Source organism: Bactrocera tryoni, chromosome 1, assembly GCF_016617805.1.
Source record: "Bactrocera tryoni isolate S06 chromosome 1, CSIRO_BtryS06_freeze2, whole genome shotgun sequence".
NCBI lineage: Eukaryota > Metazoa > Arthropoda > Insecta > Diptera > Tephritidae > Bactrocera > Bactrocera tryoni.
The window spans coordinates 72016959-72040922 of record NC_052499.1 but is presented as its reverse complement, the minus strand read 5'-3'; the positions used below and the strand labels follow the sequence as shown (position 1 = coordinate 72040922).

The 23964-nt window shown below is 33.0% G+C and overlaps 2 protein-coding genes across 37 annotated transcripts in view; both read right to left on the bottom strand.

Moving 5' to 3' along the window:
- Positions 1-7354, bottom strand: part of LOC120766419 (modifier of mdg4-like) — a 34188-nt gene extending 26834 nt beyond the window's left edge. For 26 of the 35 annotated variants that reach the window (XM_040091907.1, XM_040091910.1, XM_040091904.1 and 23 more), the window contains exons 1-4: positions 7201-7353; positions 6711-7019; positions 6517-6656; positions 5412-6213 (exon numbers count right to left, since the gene is read on the bottom strand). In XM_040091907.1, coding sequence (XP_039947841.1) covers positions 5412-6213; positions 6517-6656; positions 6711-6924 — 1156 coding nt within the window. In that variant the 5' untranslated portion in view covers positions 6925-7019; positions 7201-7353. Of the gene's footprint in view, positions 1-5411; positions 6214-6516; positions 6657-6710; positions 7020-7200 lie in introns of all 35 variants that reach the window. The other 9 variants (XM_040091913.1, XM_040091918.1, XM_040091914.1 and 6 more) reach the window with 2 other exon arrangements.
- An 819-nt stretch (positions 7355-8173) lies between these two features.
- On the bottom strand, positions 8174-23365 carry LOC120779335 (ABC transporter G family member 20). Of its 2 annotated transcripts, XM_040111535.1 has the most exons (12): positions 23229-23365; positions 12733-13120; positions 12481-12640; positions 11467-11729; positions 11059-11152; positions 10598-10992; positions 10272-10503; positions 9958-10135; positions 9510-9696; positions 9143-9408; positions 8983-9069; positions 8690-8901 (listed from the first exon to the last, which is right to left on the bottom strand). In XM_040111535.1, exons 2-12 carry the CDS (start codon positions 12834-12836, stop codon positions 8690-8692), a joined length of 2178 nt encoding a protein of 725 aa, XP_039967469.1. In that variant the 5' UTR covers positions 12837-13120; positions 23229-23365. The 2 variants fall into 2 exon arrangements, with proteins under 2 accessions (XP_039967475.1, XP_039967469.1); XM_040111541.1 differs by lacking the exon at positions 23229-23365 and having other exon boundaries at positions 8174-8901; positions 12733-12836.
- Between the last annotated feature and the right edge of the window lie 599 nt (positions 23366-23964).

Below are 23964 nucleotides of genomic sequence, written 5' to 3'. Positions count from 1 at the left end.
CTGGTAGATATTTTAGCGAACTGTTCAACATTTTAATAGGCAGCTTGCTATCTAGACGAATGCTTTAAAATGTGTGAAATGTACATTTATAATTAATTAACTTACCAGATATCAAGGTAAGGGGACGTCACTAGCCAGAAAATTTGCTAAAAACATTAATACTACCTTGAGATTGTTGATGTATATTTTTTTTTTGCGATTTATTCTAGGACATTGATGGTTTAGGTATAAAAAACTGCAATAAATTACAACTGTCATGAATATAATGGTTTAAAAAGCCATGTCGAAATTGGACTTACTGACCCCTTTAAATACAATCCTTTCCGCATCTCTATATGTTTCATACATATTTAATACGAAATAATGCACATAGTTGTATATATTTATTTAAATGCACGTTTTTATTATACTTGCTTCTAGTTTTTGAACTCACAAACTATTTACAACAGATTTTTCAAATGCACTGAAATCTGTAGGCACATACGCGTCCTGAACATTGACAATTTATTCGTGGAAAGTAACATTGCGAATGAAGTTAGTTTATGCCGTGTTATTGAATTTTATCCCAAGAGGATTTTTAATAATTATCACCACATTATTGAATTACTTTTACGAAAATCACTTTTATTAGCAAAACTTATAATTTCGCCTAGAAAACACAAAAATCACAACATACATCTAAGAACTATCTAGGGTTGCCTTGGTGCATAGAGTTGCTTTTCGATTATTAAAAGTTGTTATAATCAATGAAGAGAACCAACACAATTCCCAATGTATGACCCGAAAAATTAATAATACCTATTTTACATTTCTGTATTAAGAAGAAATAATATTATACACATGTTAGATATAGTAATTTGGATTAATCGAAGAAGCGTATCACACTGCGAGGAAGATTTTGCTCTTTACCTGCATTTCTTCTTTGACAATGTACAAAGCATTAACTTTTACATATCTCGAAAACACCTAAGCCGATTAGTCTAAAATTTTAACACGAGCTTCTTAAATATAATTATTAATAATTAAATGGAGATTTTTTATTACCGATAAATACTATTTTAATAAACAATTAAAGGTCGAATTTTGGACAAAACTGGGTTTTTTCAGTAACCGCCATTTTGTCAAAACATTTTATTTTGCTTATTCTTTCAATTTTCTTTACTAGATTTAACATTACTTTAACGAAATCTGTTTGGATTTTTAATTTCAGAGGATCCAGTTCAGAGATATAGTGTTCTATGCAAAACGTATCGAGAGGGTTGCAGGAGATCAGCTGTAGTTCCTTTCCAATTAAAATTTTTTTTTTGATACTAAGTCTTAAAATACAGTTAAAAGATACCATAATATGGGTACACATTTTGAGATTAATAAGTTTAAAAGTTTTCTCAGGAAAAAATCGGTTTTTGGCTTTTTACTCTACATAACCACTTAATAGTTTTAATATAATTTAAAACAGTAAAAGTAATTTCGTTTTATATACATATAATATTGTTTTTAATACTTCTAAATGTTATTAAATATTTGAATTAAGTGCCTTATTTTTATCCTTAACCATAATTTTTAAATATTCTTATTTACTATGCATACTACATACAAAAAATAGATAACAAAATTAAAATTTTCGAACATGTCGTTAAAATGAAAAAATATATCGTTAAAAAAAAAAAATTAAAATGAATTGCGTAGTGACGAACAAGAACACATAGCGTGCTACCCGAGCACGGTAGGTATAGTCCTTTCGTTTTTCCTCAACCTCTAAAACCGGTTTTGAGCCACAAATAGTCCGTTTGTGAACAGGCAATTTCATGCAAGGACATACAACCAGCATAAAATCTGCAGTACGTACTGCGCAGTGTTGCCAGCGTGCACTGAATTTCCGAAAAAGTTTAGCATCTCATTCAGCAGTCATTTTTGAGCGGGATTTATGCAAAATATCAGCAACTTTAAATTTATCTTGAATATCAGCAGAGGGTAGGCGTTTTCGATAATGCAAACTGTACAGTTGTTTGCCAAAATTGAAAGCTCAAAATAGCTATTGCGCAAATGTTGCAACATTTGAACAGCTGCACAAAAATTTATAACTAAACCAATTAGGGGTATTCTCTTTCTCTTGCAAAACTCTTGCACGGTGCAAGAATTGCATATATTTCCTCTTGGTGCACCGGCACAACAACAAACACACGCAGAAAATTATTTGCAATGGCTGTAAAATATGTCAGACCAAAACCTATGCATATTTGCTTGCAATGTCACGCAAAAATATAATTGCAACCCTGTTTTAGCTGTCATTATACATAAAGACATATTACGTCGTTAAATTGTTGAGGAAGGTAAGTTTTAAATAGCTTTATAATTTCTATTTAAATTATAAAGATTTGTTAGTTTTTTTTGTTAAAAATGTATGCAGAAAGTGCGCCAATTCACAATAGCTATGCATAATAGTCATTCACAATAAATTGACCGAATCAGCCGTTCATATATCACTAGATTCTGCAATGGGTGCTCTCGTGCTCTTTTAAATTTCGGTATAGTATTTTTGCAATCTTGCAAGAGCAAGAGAATACCCCTATTGTGCTAGCTAAAATATCATTGCAGGTTTGGGGGTGTTTGTTGTGCAAACATCAAGTGCTGAACACATAGAGCGCGACACGACATGGCAGCACAACAGTGAACTGTAAATGGCGTCGTGAATTCTCCTACATGAACATTTGGCAGAAGACAGCGACATGGCCGGCATGTACACAAAACAACACAGCTGTCCATTTTGCATGTACACAATTTCGTTGTGACCATACTAATACCTTTCATTTCAATGAAATTTTAATATTTTGTGCAGTGAAATTTTTTATGCAAAAAATAAGTAGATAGGAAAATTTATGTTTTTAATTATCAATTGTTATTATAGAGCTATTTTATGCTTTTATTTGTAAAATAACGTCAGGTTTGTTAGAGCTTTGAATAAATTTACATTTTACATGTTAGTGGCATCACTCCTCTCTACTGTTGGTAGGAATTTTAAGAATATTTTCAAGTTAGCGAACGGACGGCCTGCAGCTGTCTAAATAAGGCTATGTTCGTAAATGCATCATGACTTGCAGCATAAGCAACAGTAGCAACACTGCAAGTTTGACGTTTGATACTGTTATGCAATCGTCATGATGCATTTACGAACATAGCCTGTGGCTGTGTTCGTAAATGCATCATGACGCGCATCATGACGATTGCATAACAAACAGAACGTTCAGAAATGCAATATTGCAACACTGCAATAATCAAGCGTTCAAAAAAGCAACATTTCTATCAACTGTCATACATAATTTCTATCAAAAAATTGTTTGCTGCATTTAACTACGATGTCTGACGAAAAGTAAGTGCAAAACTTTTTTACTTTAATTTTTGTATTGGAATTTAGTTAAATTATGTTAATAATAATTGTATAAATTATTATTTTTAAATTTTTAGTGAAAATCTCAGTAATGGGGAGACGCAGTTATTGCTGAGAGTACGGTTGAATATGTCCTCGGGAAACGACTTTATTGTTTTAAAAAGTGATTTGTTTATAGGTATTTTTCTTTTTAAAGACAAACATTTGTACCTACAAATTTTTCTTTTTGGCTTCAATACCCTTCTTTTTCTTAAATTTAAAGAAAATCTATCATTTCTTTGCTCACAAATTTCGTCTAGTGTTAGATTCAGCAAAATTTCCATTTTAGTACTATACGCGTTCAAAATTGCAAACAAATGTATCTGCAAATTGTCAAAAATTGTATAAGTATCAAACGTCAAACTTGCAGTGTTGCTACTGTTGCTTATGCTGCGAGTCATGATGCATTTACGAACATAGCCTGTGTTAAATTTCAAGCTTGATAAAATAGATGTCTGGGGCCCTATTCTGTATCTCTATTCGAATCTACTTTATAATTATCCGAAAGTTGTACCATCCTGTGCCAGAATACGCACAATTTTCTTTTTGCTTTCTACAACTCAAAAGCTAACGAATATTTTATTCAAAAATTGGCTTGAAAATCCGAATTCGAGTAAATTTTTTTTCGAATCGAGTTACAGAATAGGCCCCCTGGTAGTCTTACTTTTATTCCTTTTTCCAGTAATCGGTCCTACCACGCAAATCATCGTATACTGCACTTCTGGGAGATACGAAATTGGTATCATTTCCAAACGAAAGTTCGAAATTCATAGCGACAATTAGCCGATCCATATTTTATATTTAATTTGAATATAAACGATTCTAGTTTTGTCAAAATAAAGTATTGTAAAAAGTTTCGAATTCAGCAACAGCAAATTACGCGCATTTGCGACATATACGATGAACTGCGATAGGGAATATTTTTAGCGAAAAAAAATCCCAGCATTTCATTATTTTAATTACGTACGTTCATAATTCTATTTTTCAGCGATTGCGCGAAATTACTGCAGTACTTCGACAAAGCATTATCAACAAATAGTACCTAGTATGACGTAATTAAGCAGCTTGAACCTCCAACCTAACGTCTATTTTTTTATCACAATACTTGTCAAAATCACGGAACAGATTCGGCAATAATGTATCGCCATTGCTTGATAAACAAACAACATCTGACATCAATTTCAAATTAGAAGTCTTGACACCGATCCCTTTATATTTGCACCATTAGTTTTTTAAGTACATATTTACTATAACTTAAAGAAACCACTTATAAAGTAAAGTAAAGGTTATTCAGTGGGATTTGCAAAACAAAATTCATGTAAAATAGGTATGAAAACCACAATACTAGAATAATATTTAACGCGTATTAAATATGTAAATATACTAATCAAGTAATTACTCTAAAGTATAATTCAAATTTTAAGACTTACCGCAAATATTTCTTCACATTGTTATATTTAATTTAAATATTCACTTATAACGTTCACCAAATTTTTAAATTTTTCACAAAATTCTTGCACTAGGTAAGAGTAATCACAGCCGTTTAAATTCTTCACAAAATCTTGCACTAAATAAGATTATAAAACCGGAATCGCGATCATTTAAATTATTCACATAATCTTGCAATGGATAAAAGTATAAACCCGAATTACGACCGTTGTATCGTCAATTAGACAACACAATTTTATAAATAAAATCGAAATCTTTGGAAAATACGTATAAAATATATAAATTTTAAAGTAAATATTTCGTTGGTGAAAGATCATCTTAATGAAGGCATATTTACGGTTCTAATACGAACCAACCCTCTTTAAGCCGACTTTACGCAACGTGGAAATACATGTAATTGAACCATTAACTAAATGTTGACTGTACTAAGAACAATTTCTATATGTAGATATACATACTACAGAATACTTAGTTAATAGTTCAGTTGCAGTTATACCACTTTCTTACATTCTAGAAACGAAATGTATTTTCAACCAACCTTGTGCGTCACTGTTTCCTTGGTCCGCCACATCCACGTACGAGGTGTCGGTGAATGATGATTGTTGCTGTTTCACCAAAGCTTTTGATGTTGTTGCATTTACACCACCACCTGAACCTGTTCCAGTTTGTACCGTCGTCGCACCTGCAGGCGTATCGTCATTTTCGGTAAAATAACTTTCGTCATACCTAAGCTCTCCATAAGAATCATCCTCTACATAAGTGGTTTCATTTTCGCCTCCATCTACATCACCAGCATCTTCTGCATAGTCTGGTTCTGATTTCGTAGGCAACTCTATTGGCAAGTCTATATATTCCGGCTCACTTTGCTGTTGCTGTACTTGTGTTTTAGTCTCAGGCGCAGGGGCAGCAACAACTGCTGTTTGCACAGTTATTTGTTGGGTTCCGGTCGACACATCAGTTGTATCTAGCGGATCAATTGTACTTTTGGTGCGTTTAATGTGGGGCCCACTTCCAATACTTCGCGCTGGTCGCTTATGCGTAACAACAGTTGTAGTAGTGGCGGTGGTGGTGGTTGCGATTTGTTGAGGTGCTATATGCGTTTGACTTTGAGTCTGCAAATGTTGTGTTTGCGGTTGAGCAACGACTTGCTGTGCTGCAGGAGCCGCCGTAGTTTGTATGACAATCTGAGTTTGCTTATCATCTCCAGAATCTTCAACAGATTCAATTTTGAACGAACGAGAAGTTGATGTTCGTTGGCGGACGCGAGGCGAAGATATCTGTTGAATTTGAGGTGAAGGTGTGGAAGGTTCCGCTGGCGATTGCGATGGTGGAGGATCGCTCTATTAAAGAAGAATAATATTATTACATATTACAATACATATTAATGTGGGGAGAAGCACACATTGTCTCAATTTCTGCTTCAACAAGCATCTTCGTATTACATTCACTTTCAACTTTCATATGGGGTGGGTACAGTTTCGGGCAGATACATACACAAACACAAATGTAGATATTTGTGTATGTATACATACATATTTATGTATTTATATAAAAATGGCGCAAAAACAAAAGCGTGACATGAACAAATAGCATTTTTTTTGTGTGCTTTCCATATTTTTATATTACAAACATTTGATACTTACATCTGTTAAGCCTTTTATTTGAAGAGCTTCTGCTGTACTAATAAACGCTGGTAAAGCTTCTTGCTTTACGTTTACTTCTCCACAGTACATAAATTGAATAAGATCTTTTAATGCTGTATGAGATACATCCTTGAGAAAAACTAAAGAAATAAATATTATTAATACTTCCTTCTATAGAGAAATTTCGCACTTACCAAAAGCATGTTGATTGGCCGGCATTTGTGTGAACATTTTGCGAAAATAGGGTGAGCATACAGACAAAACTAAACGGTGCGCTTTGACAAATTGCCCTTCCGCCGCTAGCGTCACGTCCACCAGGTCACCGCGGCAAAGCGATTCATGAAAACCAGCCGACAAATTACTGTTGAAATTATTCCAACATAGCGAGAATTGCTCGTCGTCCGCCATGTTGGCTGACACAATACTAGAGAATTCGTCGTCTGATCCGATGTGTTTGCTGACACAAATCGATAAATTTGTGTATGTACCAAGTACTGAAGATTCTAGAAAACATTCATTTTAAACATTACGATCACAAATCAGATATTCAATTATTTCAATTCATTGACAATTACATTGTTTATTCAAAAATAAAACCAGTTTTTCTTTACCAAAAAAAACTGGGAAATTATTTTTGCTGCAGATAAAATTTCAATGAATCTGTGGTATTATCTTCAAACTTACAATTAATTACAACTGCTTTCAGTAAACTTGCAGAACTACTCTAACTTTGGATTCACTTTAAACTATTTTCTTTCTAAAATAGAAATCGTAGTAACAACATCAATAGTATTACGCCAGACACAAACCGTTCTCGGTCAAATTACGAATGAAATCCAATTTCGACCAAACGCTTGGCGTTGTGTGCGTTTCATGGAAGAATTACATTTCCGTAATTGAAAATTTTAGAAGCTTCATTTTGATTGGCTAACGCAAATATCAGGGTTGCATTGCATGTTGCCAGACTAATGTGTCTAAATAAATTATTTAAGCATGTAAATAGAATTTTAAATATTTTATGTAAAACTTTCTGTTTTCGTAAATATATAGTTAATATTAGCATAAAAGAACACGCGCATAGTTTTAAGGAGGGAATATTGTTTTTTAATTTTCTGTTTTGAATTTACTTTTGCCCGAAATGAATGTTGTAACAGTAGGTTAAATTTTACTAAAATCGGTTCAGTAATTTAATAATTTACTTCGGAGAAAAACCAAGCGAGTTAAGTGTTAATAGATGTGAAGAACTCCTCTCAAATCATCAACGGAGTGAGAGAATAACAACAGCTTTTAATAAATTATATATTGTAATTATTAGTAAGTTTGGTTGTCGAACAATTTCGAGTAACCGCCATTAAATTTTATCTCACTAAATTCGAGACTCTGAAGTAGTTGAAATGTCACATCCGATATGGAACCGCAATTTTCATTTCCATACATTTAGTTTTTGAATAATTATAATAAAAGTATTTTTATCAAATTTTTGTATATTTAAAAAAAAAATAATTTAATTTTAACGAGATTAAAATGAGGCTTGTATGAAGTACATATAGGGAGAAACATACAACATATGAGGATCTGTAAGTACGTACTTTAAGTTGAATAATGTATCTTTCATTGCAAATAAAATAACGAGACTGTTGCGATAATAAAGACTTTCTTTATGCAAAATAATATTTATTCAATATTTGCTCGTTTACGTCCAATAAGTATTTACACTTTTTTCTTACATAAGTACATAAATACATAAACATTTGTTGTTAATTCTATGCGATTATGTCTATACTACATACATATATATACATATATCTGTATATCTCCTACCACATGCATTGTAGCTAACATATTACAAAAATATTATAAATTCTTTAACAAGGAGAAAACTTATGTTCATAATGAAAATTAGTGAATGTGCATGCAGGATAACAATTTAGATGATTGATTTAGGAATTTACATATGTATATGTATTTTAAATTTGCAAGCGTATGGCGTGCTACGTAATGTTCGGTTCGCAATTTTAGGATAAGCCATTTTTGCTAAAATTAGAATTTTTACCAATAACTTTGTATGTGTACTTGTAACATCTGCTTTATTTTTACCTATTTCTATACACGTATATACATATTTAAAATTTAATACTACAACTTCTTCTTTGGCGCCAGATTCCAGATCGGATTAAGCTTTACGTTTAAGGCCCACCATACAGAGTGTAAAGAATATAACTATCCATACTGACATTACTATGAATCCATTGTACACTTGCCAATTTGTAATTGACCAGCCTTTCTCTATAATGTTTCGTGCTGATATAGATGGGATCGTAAACGGAAAGAATAAAACAATGTCTTGTAGAGATTTCGGCATTCCTTCCAGTGGCCATAGCAATCCTTGATATTGAAATTAATTAAAATTATGTATATGTATATACATATGTATGCGTAGGAGTAGGTAAATATTCTAGTACTCACCACAAAGAATTATCATTGGATAAAATGCACCAGTGGCCACGAAATTCGCTTCTGTGTGCGATTTACAATACACCGATATGAGCAAACCTTTTTATAGTAAATTTTCATTTTAAAATATTACAAAATTTATAACAACATAATATTAGTGGGGTTTGCTTACCGAAAAGCATTCCACAAAAGGCTGTCATTGTTAATAGACCAATTAGTGTTGCTGTATCACCTTTGTTGTAAGTGTCAAATACCAATCCAATATACATTATAACCTCAAAAGATTGGAATGCCATTATAATGAGCTGTGTGAGTAGATGCGCCCACAGCATTTCCATGGCGGATACTCCAGCCACCAGTGTGCGATCCCACACACCGTCCATACGCTCCGAAATGAAGACGGCGGCTGTCATCAATGTAGCCAAAAAGAACACCATGCTGACCATTCAAAGAAATTTATATATGATTGGCAATCATAGTAATATAATGTTGAACCGAAAAGTTTCATTCGATTTGACAAATAAAGCTGAGAGACTTACGTCATGACAACACCAGGCGCCACATATTGCTGAAATTCAATATCAAAAGAACCGTAAACGGGTTCCTGAAATTGTATAGGAATATTTCCCAAGCCCGCTGGTAGATTACAATCAGCTAACACGTTTTTGACAAAAAGACCAAAACTATCACGTAATTTGCGTTCAATAAAGTATCCAATTTGTTGATCTTTCATATGGTAAAAGAATTTAATAAATTAAAGCAAAAAATTAGGAATTATTTATTAGGCATAGTAAGGTTGTCAAAATAGTGTGAACAAAGATGTAAATAATAATTCAAAAATAATATTTTGAGAAGAGCATCCATTGTTTGTAAACTAATTTTCTTTATAAACTTAAGTTAACTGAATATGAAGCTTTGGCAATTTTTTATATCATACATACATATGTAGAAGAGTTAACAAATTTGCGTCTGCTGACACCTATTTACCTGTCATATCAATGTGTACACTAAGCACGGAGTTTTCCACTGCGCCGTCATCCGCGTAACGTCCCTCCTCCATTCTCACTCTCATTGATTCGGAAAAATTGCTGGGGAACATGATATAACCGAGGACTTCAGTGCGCTTGGCTGCATTATAAGCTTCTTCCTCTGTTTTGTAGTATACCTGAGCAAATATTGATATATGTATTTGTACGTTTGTTAATTGCTTTTTATTTTTGAAAATACTATTTGCATATTTAGCTAATTTTTCCAACTTTTGTTTGAAGTTTAATAAAAAATATATGTAGATAAATACATACTCTCTCAGCGATGTCATCACCCAACTCGGTTATATAACGACACGATATCTTTTTAAATTCGCACGTGTCATTGTGATTAAAAACCGTCCTTAAATTGTGATCAAAACATGTGGCATAATCATTTACTTCACCACTGACGATACCGAGTTTTAGATTTGTTGGTGTTTTGCCTATGGCTAAATAAAAGCAGGTGAGCTGGATTAGTGGGAAGAGCAGCATAAATATTATTCCACTGAAAATGGCACATAAAATTAGAATTAAAAATCAAACTTCTTAAATAGTAATTAAGAATAATACATATACATATGTACGTTCTTTCCACTTACGATGGCTGTCGGAAAAGTTGAACAAAATTTTTTGTCATCAAAGCTTTAATGCGGCCGCGCGTCGTGAAAAATATTCGCTTTCTATTCTCGGTTTCTTGCTCTCTACAATGGCCCCCTTGATCAGTTCGTTGCGTTTTGTTGTCGTTTTCATCGACCAATGGAAGCTTTTTGCACATGTCGTTGGGTTCTGGAGAGGTTGCGTCGATTACTTCCACAGAATGCATAATTGCAGGCGGCTGGGATGTGTTAATCGTGTTGGGCTGCACTACGTCGGAGTCACCTTGTTTTTGGCTCAATATTAGAAAGGCATCCTCAATAGAGTTGCACTCAAATTTTATCATTATATTTATTGGAGTATCTTCCGCCAATAGTACACCATTTCGCATTAATCCGATCTAAAACGAAATTTATTTATACTATATATAATATATCTATATTGTTAAAGATTTATATAAACTTACGCAATTGGCTTTTTTGGCCTCTTCTATATAATGTGTAGTAATGATCACAGCCATTTTACTATTCCTAGTGCTTTCCACAAGGAAGTCCCATATTCTGGTGTAAAAAACGAAGTTTTATTAGAAAAATGTAAGGAAGAGGTAAATTTAGGTTTAGGCGAATATTATGTACTTTCGAAATTTTTAAAATTAGAGAGATATGCATATTAGACTTTTAGACAAATTTAAACCGCATATTTTGTACTAAATTTATAGCTTATTTCAATATACAATTAAATCATTTCATATTTATACATTTAGCGGTATTTAGTGGGCGTGTTTTTTCAGAGTTTCTATATCGACTACTTATATTTGAATATAAATTATTATATCAATGTACCCAGTGACGAAATATCTCACTTGAATACTTACTTTTCCCGTAGCATGGGATCTAAACCCACTGTCGGTTCGTCTAGAATCAATAATTCTGGTTCGTGTATCATGGCGCATGCGAATGAGACTCGTCGCTGTTGGCCACCGCTGCAATTCTTCACAAGCTGCCTTGGTGGTGGTAGTTGCAACAGTGAACGTAATATTTTGAATTTCTCCCGAATCTGTTCTTCCTTCAAACCATAAATGCGGCCAAAATAGAAGATAGTCTCTTTTACCGTCATCTCATCGACAAGAGCGATTTCCTATTTAATAAACATATAAACAAATTTGTGTACATAAACTAATTATAAAACAAGTAAGGAAGGCTAAGTTCGGGTATAACCGAAAATTTTATGCTCTTGCAACTTGCCAGGAAGGATTAAAGCCAGGAAAGTACATTGAAGTATGTACATGTTAGTTATATGGGGTGTAGGACGAGTTTTTACCCGATTTTATTCATTATAAACACAAATGTGTGTTAAAAGAAAAACACACTTACACACAAGATGACTCACATATTGGCGGATATATGCGGTATAAAGTTTCTCGGAAGTTCGAAAGCCTTTATATTAGGTATATGGGAGCTATAAGTATTGACTCGATTCAACCCATTTGTAGTACACATACATACTACTAACAGGAAAGGATTCTATTGGAAATTCAATTCTATATACATATATCTTACACATTGGCGGATATTTGCAGTAAAAAGTACTACTATAAGCACTGGGGTATAAATATTCGGTACCAAGGGGCTTGTACAGTTTGAAATTTAATGTCTAGGGCATATTTAGTTATTGATTTATCGCCTTTTAAGTAGTTTTTAACAGTACCGTTATATGAGGAGTGAGTAGGGTTATCATGCAATTTCATCCATTTTTACGCTGTCAGTAAGAATTCTTATAATATTTGTGCTAGGTAAATTGGTTTAATAGGTTAGGGGATATGTACATATGTACATGAAATCTTTGCCAACTTTAAAGGAAAACATTGGAGTCTTAGTATGATACTCACCTGCGGCATATAGCCAATACGTGCACCTGGAATGCCACTGCCCGGTTGGCCAGGCTTCATGCCCAGAACTGTGACTTCACCGCTATTAAGCTGACGCTGGCCGACTAAACAGGAGAGTAGCGTAGTTTTGCCGCAGCCTGAAGCACCAAGAAGACCATATCTGTGAATCATAAAAAAAACAAGGAAATGCATACAAATAAACAAAGCCGTACACACTCAGTAGGGTGATTGAAGTAAGTTAATCGTACTCACATTGAACCGCGCATTACATTCATATTCAAGTAATTGAGAATAATTTTGGGATTTGATTTACTGCCATAGTATTTGTATCCGTTGCGTACCTCTACGGCCGCCATATTGAAGGAATTTGTCGCTTATTTGTATCTATATTCGCTAAATTGCTAAATTCGGTTTATGCTAACTTATACTCGTACATATAGATGACTCGCTGGAAATATTCTTTTCGGACCAGTGTGAGCCAATTATATGTATGAGTATTATAAAAAAAACCTGTGGATATATAAATGTGGACGTAGCTGTGATCTGATGTTGGTATGCTGCTGGAGACGTTGACGTTTAAGTGGTGCTCACACTGGCTTTAGAATCATGGACGGCATAAATTATTCAGACCGTGTACAAACTGGAAAAAATAACATACAAATGAAATGATGAAAGCCGATAAGTCGTAGGAAGTATACATATGTATGTATGTACATAGCGTAGATACAGAGATCTACATCTTCTTCTTCTTAATTGGCGTAGACACCGCTTACGCCATTATAGCCTATAGATAGATAGATCTACATACATACATATACATGTATATCTATTTGCATATATCATAGCTGCCAGTGCTCACGACTCATTACATAATGAAATAAAAACGTATATTTATTCCCTACGTATATTCATACATATACATATTTACATTTGTGAAATCGTAGTCAATTAAGTAAAGCAAAAAAATGCTTTTATTATAAATATCAATAAGTATTTTGATAGCTTTTCTTTATTAAGACACGTAATTATTTAAAGTCATCTTAATCGCAGAGAACGGGAATAACCGTCCCAACGGTTAATTTACACATCTACTACATCACACAGTATGTTGTTATTTACTACCATCAATATTTTAAGGTCAATCAATATACTACAATATATTACTCAATCGATTTTCGGTTTTAAGAAGCAGTTCGTAGATGGGCGTAATCGGCCCACTGGTACGTCCACAAAACACTATCAAAGAAAAACCTATAAAGTGCCATAACTAAGCACTAAAATAAGATATAGAAATGTAATTTGGCACGGAGGATTGCAGTAGCAAGGGGCATCTGGGGCTCTCTAATAGGTTTAATGTACATATATCCTAGACTAATACAGCTACAATAGCAAAATTCATGTAAGACAATTTTTATAAGAACTATTACTAATAAAGTGAAAATGTATGAAATCAGATGATAACTCTGCCCACTTTACATATAACGGTACTGTTAAGAACTACTTAAAATGCGATAAATCAATAACAAATACGTCAGAGATATTGAATTTCACCATTGAGATGGTATGTAAGGGCTTTAAAGAAGCTGGTGTAAAAAATGTACAATGTAAATAGGCGTGGCACCCACATTTCTTAAGACCTGCTCAACCGATTTCAACCAAATTCGATACATAACATTGTTCCAAAGTGCTAAAATGGGCAAAATTGGATTGCAACCACGCCTTCGTCCCATATAACTCAATTTTAAATTTTATTTGATTCTTTCACTTTCCGGTATACAAATCAAGAAGAAATTAATATAACGGGATACAATTCTGCGCGAATAATCTCTTTAGAGTATTCCACCTTGTGACCAAAAAATGTTCAAATCCAACGAGAAGATTATATTAGTATGTTGCATATTAATGATATGTATTATAGTTTAGGCAAAAATTGGTCAAATCGGATCGATATAATCTAGAACTCTCATATACTTTACATGTGTAATGATTTTCGTTTTTCCAACAAACCTTTTATCGAATAAGTCGGTGAGTGTATGAATCTCAAAGTTCCCCATAACTCGAATTTTTGATTTGCCAATAGAAGTAAAATTTCATACAATTTTCTTTCCATAACTCAAAGTTTTTTTGTGGATTATGGTGATTCGAGTTAAAGAAGTTCAACTGTATACTATATAATTACTTGGATTCCGATCTTCTAATTGACGGTTTGCACCTTAAGGTATTTTTATAGCCTTGACTCTTACAAGTTGCAAAAGTATAAAATGTTCAGTTGCACCTTAAATTAGCCCTTCTTTACTTGTAAAAATTTGCAATCGTATCTAAGTTCTAATAGACGCGCTAAATTTTGGCCTATCGTTACTTTTTTCATAATAATTCATCGTTAAAGTTCGATTATCTATTGTTATTGTCTATTAGTAAGGGTGTATTTGAATGCATTTACAAAATTTAATATTGTCTCATTCAGAATAGAAATTCAACTTTAAACAGATAATATAATCAACAAATATTTGGTCGTTGCCTAACTATTTTTGCTCATGAATATTATTTTGCAATATTATAAGCGCAAATAGTGCAATTGAGTTTTAGAACAAATAATAAAAACATATACATAGATGAAAGATAGATTTATTTACACACATCCACATACGCAAATATTCTGTTCTTTTTATTCTTCAATAATTAATATTCCAAATGCGTTCATTCGAGGAATCGCTCATTCTGTGCGTACCTATATCCGTCAAATTGTTATGTAATAAATATAAACATATTATATATGTGTATATATGTGTATATTTATATGTATGTGCAAGTTAGTGCTAATACTGTTGTATATACATACATAAGTGGGTAAATGCCTCTCGGAAGTACATATAATTTGTTTAATAAATTTTTAACAGACGTACGTGCAGCATTTCATTAGTTTAAACACTTAATTAAAGTGCATTTGTAAATTTTTGCTAACTTATACATATAGACGAACAGCGTACCTATATGAGGTTATATGACGCTATTGAAAATAATTCATTTAGAACTTTTTCTTTCAGCAGGAAATTTATTGCTCGTAGGCGGATTCCAGTTGATGTTCTATTGAACAAACATATAAGTTAACGATTTATCGCCAATATTAGTGAAAATTCATATGTATGTCTATGTATATCTTACAAAACCAAATTATACAATGTTAAAATAGATTTGTTCACCTAATTATTGCTTGTAACATTTCTTATATTGAGATATATTTATTTTCGAGTATATCGAGTTGATTTCGACGGAAACACATACGGTTCAAGTTAAAATAGAATTAAACAATTTTTATGGTGTTTAAAGTACGCATCTCATAAGCATAGACTCCGAAACAATTTTGATTGGAATATAAAATTTGTATAACTTGAAGAGAGTATATTAAGTTTGCCACACACAGAAGCTGAGTCGGACTGTATATAGTACTGTGATCAGATTGAAACTTTTAATTTGTAAATTTTTATTTTCTATAAGTTGGTAGTACTGTTAATGACATCTATGCTAAATTTTACGTCAAAATATTAATTAGTATTTGAGATACGCGTCGTTTTGTGAGGCTCTAAAAGAGAATTCTCGATTTTTACTGTGTCTAAATTTATTGAATAAAGAAATGCGATGCACCATCTAATACTGCATTGGTTATTCGTAATTATCACTAAGGGGACACCGTTTTGACTCAAGGATATAAAAGCTGAATCGAAGAAGGCTCTGATAGCCATCACGACGGAAGATTTTTCCAAGTGCTATGATGACTGGGAAATTCGTTGACATCAGTGTATTGCAGCGGGAGGGGATTACTTTGAAAGAGATAAAATTGACAAAATTCACCTGTAAATTTGAAGTAGTACGCGTACTAATCCCTCAATTTTTGAGATAGTGATCGGACATTTTTTTGTAGATCTTATAGTAAGAGTAATCGCCAATTTTGTTTTCTTAGGTAAGTTGGCTCTCGGAGATTTCTTGGAATTGTTTGCAAGCCTGTTTTTTTATTTTAACTACTAAAAAATTTGGCAGTTAAGAAAGTTCGAGATAGTTATTAAACTATGACTTTGATTCAAGTAATAACGGTAAATAACAATAAACAATTTATTATATGCATTTATCTACGTATGGTATATACCTTAAGTTAATAGCTAGCTATTTTATAAACCAAAACAAATTCGACACTGGCATTAATTTTCCGCTCATCAATTAAAATTTGTTTCTTCAGGTTTTGTTGCACATATTTACATATGTACATTTGCATGTGTGCATGTGTGTCAGTTTCATAGCAGTTCTTATGTTCATATAAAATAATTAGTGTCACGGATAGATACTTATGTATGTGCACAAATACCTAGCGACATACATATAGTATATATGCACGCTCAGCCAGAAGATCGTTAAGTGGAAATTGTGAGTTTGTCTTTGGCTATTTATTTTGCACTCTTATAAAGCGGTCGCTTGTCTAAATGACAAAATCAACAAAAAACTGTAGCGCTAATAAACTGCTTCTGGTTTTACCAATCGCTGTTGCTCTCTGTCAGCTGGTGTACACAATGGTAGCTCCAACGCGCCAAACTACGCTCACTCGGCTGCGTCGTGGTCTCGGTACATTTTCGACATTTCATAGTATTGCATAAAACTCAATGGTGGAGCCGGCACGGCAGCGCATTGCTGATATTACAAACCTGCTGCCAACCTTGGATTTTTTACTTCAGACCATCCAGTCCATTTACCTGTTGCGATGCATCCACATGTGGATGTACTATGTATGTAGATGCGCATGCGTATTACATTTTGAGACTTATGATACCCTTTAATTTTTTTAATATAGTATATGTGTACACGCTGGTTGCTTATTTTAGTTTTATTACAACGAATTTTTGTAATACCTGCATGTTATTGAATGCCATGCAATACCGCAGTCTCTTATGGGTTAATTGCTTTTGCAGTCTGCGTCTCTTCGTGGTTAAACTCGTTTTTTTTGTTTGTAAGTTGACCTCGTAACTCTCTTTTACATTAAACGACGCACCAAAGGCAGTCGGCCGTCTTTTCGCATATTTCCTATGTGCATATACATATACATATCTATATGTATGCGTACAAACATATGCACATGCATTCATAAATAAACGAAGTGTTTGACTTTGTAAGTGAATATTTACGTTCAAATATTCATTTACATTCGCTTTTCGGTTTCGGTTTACTTCTCTTTGATTACTTCATTTTCTTGGAGGTTAATGTATTAGTTCTATTGCGTTTGTTGTAACACCGTTCGTAGAGAGTTTTTGTGCATAGTGTGTGTTTTTGCTTTTGTAAACAAAAAATGAAAAATTGGAATGGTGTTTGCTAGGGGGTCTAGGCATGAAAATTACTCAACTTGATTTTAGTTAAAATAGTAATTAAGTAAATAATGGCTTAAATCGTAAAAAAATGTATGTATGTACATATGTATATGTACATATATACGTAAAAATACATACATATATAATGCAAACTATGTAGTTATAGTTAAAAAATGCACTTAAGCAAATATTTGGGTTAATATTTGTATTTGCACTGAATTGGGGGTTTCCAACATCGTACTTTGTTACACAAATGTACACATATTGTGACAAAAAATACCTGATGGAAATAAAACGCAAAATAGCTAATTATTTATCAAAATTTATTTTGTCGCCTCTACAAAGTAATCCCCACCAGATGTAATACACTTATGTCAACGATTTTTCCAGTCCTCGAAACACTTTTCATAAACACTTTTTGGGATATTCATCAGCGCTTTCAGTGACTGACAACGGGTTCCACAGATTCTGTTTCTGTTTGGGGAACAAGAAAAAATCACATGGAGCCAAACCTGGTGAATACGGTGATATTCATTGCGTTTTTGGCTTAAAATCCGGTCACAATCGTGGTATAATCCATGAATTGTTCTTCCACAACTCCGGCCGTTTTCGACTGATGTTTTCACGCAAACGCCTCAATACGGAATACAAAAAGAACTCTTTATTGATCGTCTGTATTTCGGTAAACAAATCTTGATGCTCCATATCAAGAATATCAAAAAAAAATCATTTAGCATTACCTTGATTTCTGAGCGGATTTGGCGTGTTTTTTTGGTTTCGACTAATTTTTTCTCCCACTTCGATTATTGTTGACTTGTTTGCATGTCATATTCATAAACCCATATCTCATCGGCAGTTATAATGCACTCCATGAATCTAGGGTCGGAATTCGCACAAACAAGGACGTCCAAAAGAGTCCAAAGAGATCTGTTTACGGTACTCTTTTTGAAAAAATTCGACTTCATCGGGACGAATCGGTTGAGCTTACAGTCTAATTTGATGAGACTTACAATTTATTTTAAACTGTCGTATTTTGTAGAGCCGGCCGCTATTTAAAAATTTTGATGTTGGTCAACACAAGAATCAAACGCATACCGTGCGTTTATGTAGAATAATTTAGGGTCGTTTTGTCAATATCTGGTTAGCAGCCATCAGTCAGTTAAGTTTTGATAAACTCAACCAAAACTCCTTCTTCCGATAAAGAACTTTTTTTTAACTTAGAACTTAACTGAACAGATAATTGTTAACGGCTACAAATGAATTGAATGAAATATGAATTTTTTTTTATTTTCATTGTTTCCAAATTTCTACTACTGTCATTTATTCAGATATAGGTTAGGCTAGATTCAGAGGTCGATCCGAACAGGGATCCCAGTTGGACAGCTATAGAACGCTGATCCGTTGTGGTATCCAAAAAACTCCTGTATACTGGATCATAAGACGATTAGAAATCGTCGAAGCGCCTTGAACCTCCCAAAAACTTTTTAAGACGGGTAATGTCGGCCATGTCTTCTGGTTTGCCGAAGGTAAGACTACTGAGAAGTTTCAGCCTTAGTCTTCGACCGGTATCTGCTAAGCCCATGGGAAATCCAATGGTTCGGTAGGAATAATAATAAAAATAAGTACTTTTTATGGTGATAAAGTTGACAACCTCGGTGATATAGAAAAGACTTTTAACATTTTTGATATATAGTATACCAGAAATAAAATTAATGTATGTTTTAAAAAAATAGTCTTTATCGTTTCAAAGCTAGACTCATATTGAGTCAGAAGCTCTAATTCATAAGTTTCCCGGTTGACCTCAGAATTAGAGAGTAAATAAGTTAACCTTGATTATGATCTTACAACGTATAATGTATTTTATGAGAAACTAAGGGATTATTTTACACACAATAACATCTCTCTTACGTATCTATAATTGCACGAGAGCTGTCATTCGACTTAAAAAGTTTTAATTTTTACTAAACTCTGTGTTTCAAAAAATAAGGGTCAAATCAAAGCGCCGCTTTTACTATACGTACATGAAAAAGGTGTGTAGTATGCCTCCAAAACACATCAGCACACAAACTCCAAGGTCAGTTAGCTTGAGTGTGCTTGTGTAGCTGCAATTACGAAGGAAACTACAACTAATAAACAACAACAAAAATATTTAAATGCGTGTTTAATAATTTCTCATCAGATTGCATTGAATTGTTGAGCGTACGCAAATCAATCTAAGTATTCAAATTTTACGATATTCACTTTTTCTAGGTGGGCCGCAGGCACATGTTTGGTTAAAAAGTGATTAAGATACGTCACAGTCGTTATTATTAATCATATTTCCCACTTACTGACATGGAATGACACGAATGCACGTAAGGATTATCTTTGCAAAATCATACATATCGGTATATGTATGTATGTATATTGTTATTCGCTCAGTCATTGCAACGAAAATCACCTCACATGCGATAAATCAAATGACAGCTGAACAATTGTTAATGTTGTATGACAAATTTAAAAATTATCTTCTGGTTTATTTATTTAATTATTGTATTTTGTGAATCTTTTTCTAAACGCTTCCAGAACAACAATTAGCAACGTTATTATTACCTGTACTGATGCCCCAAAATGCCTCTTAAGCGATTACTGGTATGAGTATGCAAATAAAATCGCAATAAAAAAACATATAAACAAAGAAAAAACCAAAGTTATATAAACAAAGTGGATTGCAAGCAACGTGTTTGCTTTGGCAACTGAGATAGGATTGGTAAAATTGTGCTCGACTCGTATGTGGAACTGATAGTTGAGTCGGCTGCATGGTACTTATGTGGCATGAACAACGTCACAATACGCTGAGCAACCGTATGGAGTTTCGCATATTACTCAATATGGCTCTGTTGCAGAGTGTGGATTGTGGTTAGTGGCGCGCTACCGTTGCAGCGAATGTTCGTATTGATATTGCCAAAGTAGTTGTGGTGAATGATTGCTGACTGCTGCTGTATGGTGGAAGGCAATGGTCGTGGAAGACAAGTGCCTTGAAGCATTGGACTACCCAGATTGTTGCTTTGTTGAAGGTGCGTTCCAATAGTAAAGATAATAACGAACGAAATTCTCTTAGTGTTTTAACCGTTAATATATGTTTACATATGCAATCCTAGTGCAATCGAGTAAAAAATGCTTTTTTGATACAAAAAATATTGCGTGATATGTTTTAAAATTTTTTTTAATATATTTTTTCCCAATTAGTCAATATACGCAAATAATTAAAAAAAAAATATTCTTTAATTTTAGCAAGTTATTGACTCTTTCCAAAAACGGTACGAACTGCTTCAATGATTACAGTAATTTCCGAATTTAAAAATTAAAAACAAAATTGTGTACCAGGTTTTAACTATACATTGTCGGTTGTTAATATTAGAAATTTAATAAAATGGTAGATTTTGAAAAAAACAAATATTGAATTTTGCTCAATAGTCTGATAATTGCGGGCTCTCCTTAATTTAATCCTTAATCAAAAAAATGTACAGATAAATATGTATATGTATGTATATCGAATAAAAAGAACAATAATTCAAAGCGATCGGATGATTTGAGCCAATTTTAAAGAAGTAGTTTTGAAAACGAAAACGAGTTTAAAGATAAACTGACTGAGCTTATTGAACTGAGTGGCTAAACTTTAGAAAGCTGTAACTTAAAAAAAATTTAAATATTCAATTAAAATTTTCTTATGTTATATTTAAAGCTGTTGAAATATGCGAAAACCAATAACAAAATGATTTTTTGGAATTTATTCATTAGTTGTTCCCCCTAAGATAATAATTTTCATCAATACCTTTTTTTAAGAAGCTTAGCAAAATTATTTGATAATACTTCTTTTGTTATAAATTCAGTATGACGAGCAAACTCACAAACTATGGTTCTGCTGAACATTTGGGATATTCTGAACTGTGACCGATTTTAGTTTTTACTCCACCGATTTTGGCCAAAACGCATTAAATTTAGCAAGAAAAAATTCCACAAAATTTTTTAAAAATCTTCTTAACCGCATAATTGGTTCCAGAAAGTAAAAGTGAAGATTATTAAGCACGCAAGTTTATTTGAAATACTGCAAATTAAATATTTTAGACTGGGCATTGTAGGCGATAAAGTGCTGCATTGCCGATGCCATTTTTCAAGTTAAATATTTCGTTAACCATTTTTTATTAAAGCATGATATTTTGTTAGAAGCTGATTTTTACCAAATAAAGTCACGAAGTTATATACAGTTATAACATTAAGTGCTAAAATAAAAGCACTATTTATTCTGTTTATCCTGGAATACGCCCTTGTTGTTTATTTATTTACATTTGCAATGCATTTTCGGTCTCTCCAACTGACATATAAGGAAGTCAAACATCATACATATGGTATATATGTACATAGGTATATACAAACTTGCACACATACAAGTCTACATAAATGTCCATTCACTTGCTACTATGATTGCGAATGGAACAGACAACTGTTGTTAAATGGATTTTTCCTTTTGGCAATTAATGTTAGCATTGTAGAGCTTCAATGACAAAACAGCTGTAAAATCCTGTACTCACATCCACACTAACACGCATTACATACATATATGAAACTGAAATGTTGACAACAATCAGAATATAATTGCCAGAATATGTAAATAACAGTTTATATGTGTATGTATTTGTATGGAATGCAAATATGACATATCCTTAATTGTAATTTGTTGATAAGTATTGCTACATTCATACTTATATTATTCTTTGTGAGAGTATTGTAAGTGCATGTTTTTTTTTAATATTTATAATTAAATTTAGCTTTTGCACAGTTTTTATCCAATAATTGTGGAACATAATACAGTTTCATTTGACTTGCTCAACGCACATTTGTAGGTATGTGTATGTATGCTTGTGGCTAGCAACACTAACATTGTAAAAGAAACAGCAACTTGCCGCAACACACACTTACACATTTTTATGGAAAAATTAACACATTTTGTAATGTTTGCTATTCCACTTTTTCAACATGTGCACGTAATTTTTGGTTAATCAGTAATTCGAAGCACAAATAGCAGCACCAGCACTAGCACATAGTAAATGCGAAATCACTAGCTCATAACATGTTTGTATCTATGCAGTTTGTGTCTTAAGTCTTTTGTTCCAGCGGCGCTTTGCCATCTACAATCAGTCTAGGAATTAGAGCCTTAAAACAATGCGCTAAAATGCAATAAGGGTTTTTAAATTGATATTCCAGTTAAAAAAAAAAATATTATAATGCAATTGTATTTCTTTCACCACACTATATTTTCGTATATTACTGTTATTTATCATAACACCACTCATTTTTTCAACAGTTTATTGACAAACATTTGTTTGTCTCAAATATGTAGATTTATATTTTTTCGCATACCATAAAACCAGATGATTTAGCAATTCCTTCACTTCCTTCACACCAACAAAAAACTACAACGGTTGCGATTGCGCACCGTGCCAAACTTCGCGTATCAGAGACAATTCGTAACTGAAACCAAGCGATCGCGCAAACGACTGCCAAACCGTGGCAAAATCTGTTGTTAAATCATCATACTGCTTCCACTTAGCGAAAAAGCGCACTCGTACACCCATATACCTATCTATATACGAATCCATGTGGTATCTACAAATAGATGTATGTGTGCTTATGCACATGTGTATAAAACATCCATGTTTTACTCACTCTCAATTGCGAACAGTAAGTCATAGGAGTAAACTAATAAAAGTATTGCATTATCCATGAACACGACTTCGTGGAAACAGCAGCTCAAAATATAAATAAAACCCCATACCAACGCACAAACATGGTTTATAGTGGGAGTGAAGAAATGACTGTGGTAAAAAAATATTTAAAAATTGTGAGAGAAATATTGCCGGTAAAGTTATACTGCATTAAAAAATTTATTGTGTGCAAAAATGCGCATTAAGTTTTAGAACACATTTTATATACATATGTATGTATGTGTATTATCTGATCACATTTGACTCTTACTGATATTCACACATACTTAAGAACATTAGAAAGTTAAAAAGCTTGCATTAAAGGATGAAGGATGATATATTAGAATTTAAAGATTAAAACAATACCTTTATACACACACATACATCTGAAT